The 11,059-nt window shown below is 46.2% G+C and overlaps 1 protein-coding gene across 1 annotated transcript; it reads left to right on the forward strand.

The window, feature by feature from the left end:
- The first annotated feature begins 3,816 nt into the window (after positions 1 to 3,816).
- LOC128106969 (disks large homolog 5-like) lies at positions 3,817 to 10,263 on the forward strand. The gene is made up of 4 exons (XM_052732336.1): positions 3,817 to 3,962; positions 6,156 to 6,339; positions 7,345 to 7,460; positions 8,586 to 10,263. Exons 1-4 carry the CDS (start codon positions 3,817 to 3,819, stop codon positions 8,743 to 8,745), a joined length of 606 nt encoding a protein of 201 aa, XP_052588296.1. The 3' UTR covers positions 8,746 to 10,263.
- Positions 10,264 to 11,059: the final 796 nt, after the last annotated feature.

Raw genomic sequence — 11,059 nt, forward strand, 5'->3', positions numbered from 1 at the left:
TGGTAACCAAAGAATATCAGAACTGGGCTCTTCAAGGCCAACAGGGATCCAAAACCAGCCAGGAGGCCCTTGATCTTCTGCAGAAATGTATTCTACATTATTCTTGTCACATAGCTTATGGCAGGAAGTCACCATTACTTACCATGGCTCCTTGTCCTGTCAGCTGCTGAATGGAAGAACTATGTATCCCCTGGACAGATGCCTGCATGACCTTAAATAGTGCTCAGGGTCAGACAAAGACCATGGCCTCAGCAGGAACTCCTTGGAAGGTTGGCTGGAATCTACTTGTAACCTAAACTGCAGGGGCTCAGGATGCTTGTTCAGCCTGGTCAGTGTCTATTCCACCTCACTCTGTCTCTGCAGAGGATGCTAACATGGGCCCAGTCCTCCCTGTCTAGACCCACAGAGGTCAGGACACAGTTCTGGTTTCCCAATCTTCAGGCTTGATTTGCCACTGATGTGCTCATGTAAATACATTACTGTTATTTATTTGTTCTGTCTGAGAGATATTCAGTGTTTGTTGTTATTTTACATCGAAACCAGAAGCTGTAGAACCAAAAAAAAAAAAAAAAAAAAAACAGCTTTAATGAATTCCTGGAAAAGCACCCAGGATGTGAGGTCCAGAATGACATGGCTAGTCCCTGGCTAAGCACTGTCTATTTGAATTTAACTGCCTTAAACACAAAGAAAATAGAAACGTGTAGTTTCCTAGTAATGTGAGTCCCTTTTGAAGGGCTCTGTAGACTGTGGCTCTGAGTGAAGGCTATACACTATCACTAGCAGTCTTGATAAAGAGAAGGGGTGGTTCCTCTAAGGTCCCTTATGGTCAGAGGTCCTTGGCAGGACCCCTACTGACAGCAACACATTGCTTGTCTACACCAGTCCTATAACCAATTTGGGCCTTGGGGAGTATACCAAGGTACCCATCAGGAATGTAAGTGTCTGAACTCCATCCTCATTAGAACTCTGAATGAAAGGAGTTGGGGTTTCATTTGTGGTTCTATAGTATTTAATTGCTCATATTGATGAACAGAGGGATATAAAAGAAGGAATGGGACATTCCTGGCCAGTGTTTTGATAGTATGGCTAAGTTCCCAACATGGGATGTACTATGGGGCTTCCAATGAAGCGAAGAGAACTAGGGTTTGGAAGGAGGAGGTGCTGAATGACTTCTTCTATGTTCCAAGAGAGGCTCCTAGAAAGTGAACCTGGGCTTCTGGTCAGTTATGGGAGAAGCAATTAGCAGGGTGGAAAAGGCTGTTCCCCATGACATCAGCAGTCCCTTCTCTGGACATTCTATTGTATCCTGGAGAGCTCTTGGCATCCCCTGTGATGTCACCAGTGTTGTAGCGACGTCAACTGCCTCAGGGCATTCCTTCAGTGCCTACAAGGTAGAGCATAGACATGCTGCTGGTAAGACTGAGGAGTCTCCTTGAGAGAGAGAATGGAGAACATCCAGAGAACAGAGAGAGATGGAAGGAGGCTGGCCTTGAGCCTCAGAGGAAAACAAACAAAAAGTGTTTCTGGGGAAGGCACAGTGGGTGCTGGGCAGGAGATGTGGTCTCCCTGGAGGAGGTGGGCAAGAACTTGGCCCTCCAATATTAGGGCAGAGGAGCTGGAGCCTCTGAGAAGCAAATGGACTTTCCTGTTTCTCATATTTCCCGGAAGTCCAATGTCCAGAAAATTAGTGTATGCCTCCTCTAAGGCAGGATCTAGCAAGGAAAAGGCTGTTATGCTGGGCATGCTTATCTTTTACCTTTCCTGGGCCTTGGGTGTGTAATGTGGGGACTGAAGAAAACAAGCAGGAGGCAGAGGGACTAATGTGTCCCCAGCTGAGGTCAGGCATGATTGTACTTCAGCTTCGGGAGTTTCCTTTAGGTGCAGTGACTGTCGACACTAGTCACATGGAGGGAAAAGTGCTTCTGGCCAAGACATCATGTCAGCAGGCTGTCCAGCAGACTCCTCTGACACCAGTCCCTGACAGTGGTCCCTTAGGGTCCTGAATCATCAGTTGAGGATGGCAGGTAGTTCTCTAGTGTAGTCAAACAACTGTAGAGATGTGGGACCAGGGCAGCGATTGGCTCCTTCGTACAAGCTCTGCATGTTCTGGGCTGGCAGTGGGATGACTTGGTGAGTCTGTTAAGCATGTTGTGTCTTTGCATGACATTTCAATCCCAACCATGGGCCTGGAGTGACCAGGCAGGAGATCTGGACTGTCCACAGCACCTGAGTGCTTGTGCAGTGTTATTTTTCTCCTGGCTTCTGAAAGCACAGGCAGACTTCAGAGCTCTGTATTACCATGCATGCTGCATCTTGTGCTGCTGTGAATTGGCCTGAAGAAGAAATCGCTGTGTTTCCTGAAGCATGTGTAGGGAGACAGAGGAAACCCCTGCCTGCTTACATAGCCACATCTCTACAGAATGATGGGAAAGCTAAGATCCACAGAGAGTACATCTTCACCTAGCCTAAAATATTTGGGTTGTCACTGGGTTGCAGACGTGATCTTTCTGTTTGGGCCTCAGGGTGGTCTGTCCGTCCTCTATGCCTTGTCACTAAGCAAGTTCACTATGTTCATCTACCCACAGAGGCTACTATGGAGCCCTCATCCCACCCAACCCTCCTCACCAAGAAAGGGATGAGGAAGGAAATGCAGAGGCTGAATATGGAGCTACAGCTGATGACAAGGGAGAGAAATGAGCTGCGTGATCAACTATTCTTCATCAGGAAAGGACCCGTGCACAATAGGTATCTCTTGTTTCAACCTTCCTGGTGTCAATTTTGCATCTGCAAATCACCTTCATCTTCATTTTAACATCTTGGATTCTAGGAGTTTGAACCCTCAGGGTTTCCCTGTGCCCAACTTCATGTCCCTAAATGCCTCTCAATGGAGAGGCAGAACTTGAAACCTGGGCCGGGGGGAGATGGGAATCCTAACTACTCTGCTTCCTCCAGTGAAAACCCAAGCCTGGAGTCTGAGTCACACAACTCAGGGACTGATGCAATATTGTTTGAGTTTGCATTTCTTAAGTATCCCATGTGTGCTCTCCTCTCCTTCACTCTTTCTTGCACTCTCTGCCTTCGTCTCTCTCTCTCTCTCTCTCTCTCTCTCTCTCTCTCTCTCTCTCTCTCTCTCTTCTGCATGCATGGAACATGCGTGCTGGCATGTGTGTGTGTGTGTGTGTGTGTGTGTGTGTGTGTGTGTGTGTGTGTGTTTGTGTGTTTACATGCATTTGCAGGTTTGTGTGTCTCTCCAGACTCTGGGAGCCAGGCATCTATGGTGTGCCTGATGATTTGCCTGTGTCACACTTCCAGGTGATGCCAGTGCTGATATGAGATCTGTGATCCTCACTTTAAGCAGCTCTGCTCTTGTCCTATATGTTCACCTTGATGCCAAATAGGAATCACTTGGGGGAGATTTTATAGCTGTCCTGATGTTGGGTCTCATCTCCAGAATTATGTGCTCTGTCCATCTGTGTGGTAGTAATGACCCCGGATCAAGAATCCTTGTCCTGAAACAAGAGAAACATCATTGTAGGTTTCTTGTTGGCCAAGACCTGTAGCATAGACTCCTGGGAACAGAGAGCTAGACTGCCTCTCCAGGCCTACTGAGTGGACTCATGCAGCAAGGACACCCTCCACCTGAACACCCAGTCTCTGTTGGCCTGGGCCAGGATTACAAGTTAATTAAGCAGCAGGGAGTTTCAGTACATAGTAGCCAGGCTGAGACCTCCACTGTGTTGTGGTAGATCAGGACAACAGCTTGTGTTCACATGATCCTTGAGGCCTATATTCATAAAGTTCTTTGTTCCTGGTGCCATGCCCTGCCACAGGCCAAATACTTGGTATGAAGATCTGAAGTTGGAGCACGAGGAGGTCATGACTGACCTACAGAGATTGCAGAATGAGAACACTGAGGCTTCAGAGAAGGTGGATGAGCTTGCCAATCTGACAGTCTTCTATCGGTAAGTGCCTCTTGGCATGGATCCTAATTGTTGTTGAGTGGCCATCTCTGCCTTTCTTTTATTATTATTATTTTTTTATTTTATACTTTAATTTAATTTTACATATCAGCCATGGATTCCCATGTCCTCCCTCCTCCTGACCCCCCCACGCCCCTCCTCTGTCCCCCAATGCACCCCTAATTCCCATCTCCTCCAGGGCAAGGATTCCCCTGGAGATTCCAGCTCAGTCTGGTAGATTAAGTTGAGGCAGGTCCAGTACCCTCCTCCCTTCACCCAGGCTGAGCAAAGTGTCCCAGCATAGGCCCCAGGCTCCAAAAAGCCAGCTCATGCACTCAGGACAGGTCCAGGTCCCACTTCCTGGGGGCCTCCCAAACAGTTCAAGCTAATCGACTGTCTCACTTATCCAGAGGGCCTGATCCATTTGGGGGCTCCTCAGCTATTGGTTCATAGTTCATGTGTTTCCACTAGTTTGGCTATTTGTCCCTGTGCTTTTTCCAATCATGGTCTCATCATCTCCTGCTCACACAATCCCTCCTCTTTCTCGCCAATTGGACTCCTGAAGCTCCACCTGGGGCCTAGCCATGGATCTCTGCATCCTTTTCCATCAGTCATTGGATGAGAGTTCTACCATGACAGTTAGGGTATATGGCCAACTGATCACCAGAGTAGGTCAGTTCGGGCTGTCTCTCGACCATTGCCAGTAGTCTATTGTGGAGGTATCTTTGTGGATTTCTGAGGACCTCTCTAGCACTCTGCTTCTTTCTATTCCCATGGGGTCTTCATTTATTATGGTCTCTCTTTCCTTGTTCTCCCTCTGTTCTTGATCCAGCTGGGATCTCCCACTCCCCTAAGCTCTTTTTCCCCCAACCCTTGTCCATCATTACCCCCACTCACATCCAGTTTGCTCATGTAGATCTCATCCGTTTCTCTGTTGTTGGGCAATCCCTGTGTCTTTTTTAGGGTCCTCTTTACTAGGTAGCCTCCCTGGAGTTGTGAGTAGCAGTCTAGTCATCCTTTGTTTTAAATCTACTATCCACCTATGAGTGAGTACATTCTATGTTTGTTTTTCTGAGTCTGGGTTACCTCACTCAGGATGATTTTTTCTTGATCCATTTATTTGCCTACAAACCTCCTGATGTCATTGTTTTTCTCTGCTGAGTAGTACTCCATTGTGTATATGTACCACATTTTATTTATCCATTCTTCAGTTGAAGGGCATCTAGGTTGTTTTTGGGTTCTGTCTATTACAAACAATGCTGCTGTGAACATAGCTGAGCATGTGCCCTTGTGGTATGATTGAGCATTCCTTGGGAATATGCCCAAGAGTGGTATAGCTAGGTCTTGGGGAAGATTGATTCCCAATTTTCTAAGAAAACGCCATGTTGATTTCCAAAGTGGTTCATCTCTGCCTTTCTTTGTCTCTAGACCGGAGAGTCCACAGCTCTGGTTCTATCCTTTTTGCACCTTAGCAAGCATCTCTTTGACTTGTGTCTCTTGCACTTAGTTTTGCTAAGTATGGAAGAGACTATTCACTTCTCCCACCATTGTCCTGGAGCCTCAGGAGCCTCTAGGTAGAGGAGCAAACTGAACTGTGGTGGTGCCATTCCGGTACTCTGGAGGCAGAGGTCGGGTGATCTCTGCGATCTCAAGGCGGGTCTGGTCTACAGAGGGTTCCAGGGCAGATAGGAGTATTAAGCAGAGAAACCCTGTCTCAAAAACCAAACAAACAAAAAGAAAGAGAGGAAGGAAGAAATGAAGAAAGGAAAAGGAAAGTGAAAAGAAAGAAAAGAAAAGTGATTTGCACCATGAGGGGAATGTCAGGCAGCCCTGGGCATCTGGAGCTCAGGCCCCGGCTTTACAGATCTGGTTCCTGTGGAACCTGTAGATAGAATAAACTTCCCTTGGGTCTCCTGTCCTCTCTCAGAGGGTATTTGTCCACTACTTGCTGATGTTCAGGACAGTTGAGGGACTCCTCTTTTCTTTGAAAGGACATAGATCCCTGTTGGTGTTGGGGTTTTTGTTTTTTTAATTAGCTGCTCTCTTATTTGGCCTTTTAAGTATGGCTGTCATGGCTATTTTGGGCTCTTGACTACGTCTTCCTGAGAACCTGGGGCTATTTGTTGTGATGGTTCTGGAGGCAGGAGTGGCAGAAAGAGACTGGCAGGGCCTTACTATACAGAGGGTCTTTTCCAGTGGTCTGCACGGCCAGGTCCTAATGGAACATACTCAGCTTAAGGAGCAGGTAGCCATGCTGAGGCAGGAGAAGAAGAATCGGACAGAGGATTGGGTCCTGCTGAAGCACCACTTGGAGACATTGAAATTAATCTGTGAGGACCAAGAGGAAGAGACCAGTGACCTCCAAACCCAACAACAACAGGTAGGGGCAGGTAGGTGGGTCAGGCTAAGCCCTGGCACCATTTGCCCATTGATTCTCTGTCTGCCCATCCACCCTCCTGTGCTTTCACCCATCACCTTACTCATCCATGCTCCCATCCAGCCACCCACCTCATGCCATCTGAGGTGTTCACTTCAGTGTCCATGCACAAGTACTTCTGGGAAGTTAGCCTCTTCTGAGAAACCAAATTATTGGCAAGCCATGCCCGCTGCTCTGCTTGAAACTGTGGTCCAATGAGGAAAATGGGTCAATAACATATCAAACCTACATGTCATTATGATAGGTAGAATGTTATGTACAGAGCTTTAAATGAGTGAATTGTGGGTCCTGAGTCTCATGTGATTGGCAGGGGTCATGAGAGATCATAGAGGGGAAGAAGCTTACAAGGAGGAGTATCCCATGTAAATGCCAAACGAGTCCTCCTCATAGTCATAGATTTGGGTGGCATGTGGCCTTCTCCTTTCTTCATGAATCCCAATGTGTTCTCTTCCCTTTGACCGACTATTGGTTCACACTGGCACAAGCCCGAGTAGCAGCTCATGAACCCTGTTTTCTGTGAGTGCTTCTTGAGAGCTCTACCATTGTGGAGCATACAATCTGGATTTGTTGACTGAACAGATGGGGGCTTTTGACAAGCTGAGTGCCGGGGTGGGTGCTTTGCTGCTTCTGAAGTAAATTTTCTAGCCATATCAGAAGAGTCTGGCCAAACAGAGCACACTCCCCACAGCAGTATTAATCCTCAAGGAATGATGGCAGAGTTGTGAGACTCTTCTGAAAGTGCTGGTGTGCTTCGTCTACTCATCTGTTCATCTTGCATGATGTTGTACTCTGCTCACTTCTTTTTTCTATGAGTGTAGTATAAGCTCTTTTGGCTTGCCTCACCTACCAGTAAGCTATTTTGATCCTTTGTATGTGCTTCATGTGTATGACACTGTGTGCATGCCTGTATACAACTCTCCACTAAGAACACGATGTTCTAATGAACAGGAATTTGAAAGATTGGAGGGAAGCCTGCAGGTCCTGATGAAGCAGAAGGAGATGATCACCCAGGAAAAGGACTTGGCAGAAAAGCTGCAGCATCACTTTGAGGTCTCCCAAATAAGGTAGAAACCGAGGTTGGGGGGAGCAGGTGGAGCCAAGTGGGTACCTTGTTCCTGGGATCACTGTCATTTATGGGCTCCTGCTCAAATGCATAGCTCCCAGCTACAAGCAGGGCAAGAACACTTCAGAGTATTGTTCAGGTGGAGTTAACAAACAATTCTGTCCAGGAATCAATATGTTTAATACTCAGTGTGTCTGAGCAATTGTGTCCTTTCTCCCCCCTGTTTGCTCTGGTACGGTCTGAGCAGGCTTTCCTTATACTCACAGAGATCTGCCTGCTTCTGCCTCCCCGTGATGGAATTCAAAGTTGTGCATCACCAGGCCTTGCTGAAATTACATTTTCACTTAGGAACATCCCCTATAAAGAAGAGATTCCTACCTTTGAATACTGCTCTGTGCAGCCTTTTCCCATTTGCTGGGACAAGTGTTCTCTGGATTGAATAGGTTAAGGACTTTCCAGAATGAACCGAGGCCGATGCCTGAGCTGCAGGGAAGATGAGAACCTCTTCGGGAGTGTTCTGTGACAGACTGTCAAAGAGTCAGGATGCAGATTCCTAGCTCTGGTTAAGGAAATCACAAGTTTCTGTTTGATCACAGAGCTCATGCATGGCCAGTGTTCTCAGGCACAATCTCAGGAAATGCTGCTCTAGGATTACTGACTGATTCTGTCTTGCATGTTGGTCATGTTCAAGGTGCCTTGTGGGCATGAATCCTGAGCTATCTTCATGACCTTGTTTGAGTGTCCAGATTGCAAGGCTGCAATATGGCTATCAATAAAATGATGTGGTTTATTGGTAATTCATCATGAATAATGAGTATCACTCCTGTGCTGTTGACCTTGTTACTTTTACAAAATGATGTCCCCAGACTGTAAGAGAAAGACCCTTTCTTTCTAGTAGAACAGAAAAAACATTACTCAGCCCAATTCTGACAGGTGTTTAGGGCTGAGGAAACTTCTAGGCCCAGCTACTCTGTGATTCTTATTCCTTGGGCGTACAAACACTGACTTCAGTCAAAAGATCCATGTTGACTATCCAGCACAGTTGAGGTGGTGGGAGGCAGCAGTTTAATATCTGACAATGGCAGGTCCCCAGCAGGATTGTGTCCTAACTGCCTTTCTCTCCTAGGTCAGAGAAACTGATACATGAACTGGAACAGGCCACAGCCCAGGATGACTGCCTGCTTCAGAAGGAGCTGTTAAACCAGGAGCCACCTGCTGAGCCCAATCTCCGGGAAATTCTGGATTATAATGCACTTTCTCCCTATTATTTTATTTCCTGTGTGTGAATAGGCCTTGGTTATGCCTTGCCATTTACCATGGATGGCTGCTTCTAGGCCTTGACTCCCTTTCCTTATTGACAGTACTGTTTGAGAAACTGAGAAATCCAAAGGAAGGCACACACCTTGAAGCATGGCATCGTTCACCCTAGGATCAAGGCCTCCTCAGAAAAAGAACACCATCATAGCTCGGAACTTACCATGAAGCAAAAACCACCTGACCTCCAGGTCATCCAGACCCAATCTGATCCATGTGTCTGTTGGCTCAGTACTCCTGAAGAAAAGAAAGCATCAAAATAAGACTGAGATACAGAAAACCTGACAAAATAATTACTCAGAACCCTGACATCCACCAGCAAATGGCCCCAATGAGGAATACAACACCATGGAAGGAGGAGATGTTGGAATACAAAACTTACTATGTCAGTTTATGGTCAAGGACTTTCACAAGCTGACTGAGTCCTCAGCCCTCCATTTGTGGCAGGAAATCATCTTGGAAGACTTTATTAATGTCATGCTGTTATCCACACAAACCACACCCAAAAGCATAGGATTCTCCCTCCAGTGCAATGCTGAATCAGACCAACTCCATGACATGCAGAAGCACTGCTGAAGATAGTCCCCACAGATGTGACCACAGTCCCTCTTTCCATGTAGGAGTTATTCGATCTTCCATTAGGAGGACCAATGGGGATTCTCAGTTTCACATCTGGACTGAAGGGATCAGACCTGAAAAGGATCTGTAGAAGGTTTCAGAGTCACCTTTGACCTTTGTGGACACTCAATAATCCTTATGGAGTTGTGGGTCTTGAATAATCACACAGGCAAATGTTGACTGAAACAATTTCATAGTGGCCAACATATTTCAGGTGCATCCTGCTGCAGAACTTCTTCCCAAATCAGCTAGCCAAGTCTGTGTATATTATGCCAGCAGAGGGTGGTAATTCATCAGAAAACGTCTCTTAGTGTCTCAAAGAGTGCTCTATGAATAAGTCAAGGGCTTATCATTGATAGGGCCTAGCAGTCATTTGGTTGAGAAAGCTCAGATAATGTTCTGATGCTCAAGAGCTGTGTCAGGTGTTTATGGATCATGTGAACATCAGCTGAATGGCATGTGTATAGAACGTGCCATTCCAAAGACCGAATGGCACCCTATATCCAGTGCAGGGAGGTGGACTTCCAGCCCCTGCTTTAGGATGAGATATTTTGAGTATAAAGGAAAGACATATGGGAATCACCTGTGCATCATGTGACAGTAGATCAACTAGACAGTACAGCATCATGACCTGCAGGGAGCACGGCCTGAGTATGCTTCCCGTGTTGTGCCTGCAGTTGAGGAGATCTAGGCATGACCCCAGATGACCTATATATATCATAACCTTATCTATCATAAGCTTGAGTTTTTGGGACAATTCTCACTTTCTGAATATTGGATGAAGACAGATCCTCAGGACCTACAATTTATTTACCATCAGGCCCTGATTCCCAACAGAGAGAATCATAATGGATTACTGGTTTTATCTTAAGCCTAAAGGTGAGTGGAAATGATATAATTTGGGGATGAGGAGGTATGCAAGCAAGCATGTTCCATAAAGAGAGGACCTGATGCTATATTTGATGGTGTATGTTTCTAATACATGGGACAGGAGTTAGTACAAAGCAAAATATAGAGACTTGTACGTAAACAAAGCATTAAGTGCATGAGGATCAGCATGCAGTTCAGAGCTGAGGAAGTAACACTATATCCAGACATGCATGACTATGTGCAGGATGCCTAAAAAAAAAATTAAAAATGCTGTGGGGTTCAGAAACAAACCACTAGGGAGACTCAGCAACTCTATGGTGCAAAAGTATTGGTGTACATTAGGAAGATGAACTTTTCAAACATTTATCTCTTTGGAATGAAAAGATTGCAGCTGAGGAAAAGCCTTGGCCCAGGTAGACTTTATGGTGTGTTTGCATATGGAGGTGTTTGGGATTCCACTCTTGCTAAGGATGAACAAGAGAGGGCTTTGAAGAAGTACTGAAGCATATCCAGAGCTACTGGGCATCGAGGAGGAGTCTGGGTGTATAAATCAGTGCCATGGACCATCAAGAATACTTTAGTGAGGATTACTCAAGTGAATTCAACAATGTTTGAGCTCAAACCTGTAACGTTTTTATCCTTGAACTTGGTGAAAACTGACTTATAAAGCCTGAAAGAGGCATGGCTATGCTCTTCTTGAAAAGGCTGTTGTAATCGATGACTGCCTTGCTACCTACCATCTGTCCAAGGCCAGGCACAGGCTCCAGGTCTGTGCTGCTCAGTCTGCAGTGAGAGAAT

The sequence above is a fragment of the Peromyscus californicus genome, unplaced genomic scaffold (genome assembly GCF_007827085.1).
Source record: "Peromyscus californicus insignis strain IS unplaced genomic scaffold, ASM782708v3 Scaffold_12__1_contigs__length_115047231, whole genome shotgun sequence".
Taxonomy (NCBI): Eukaryota; Metazoa; Chordata; class Mammalia; order Rodentia; family Cricetidae; genus Peromyscus; species Peromyscus californicus.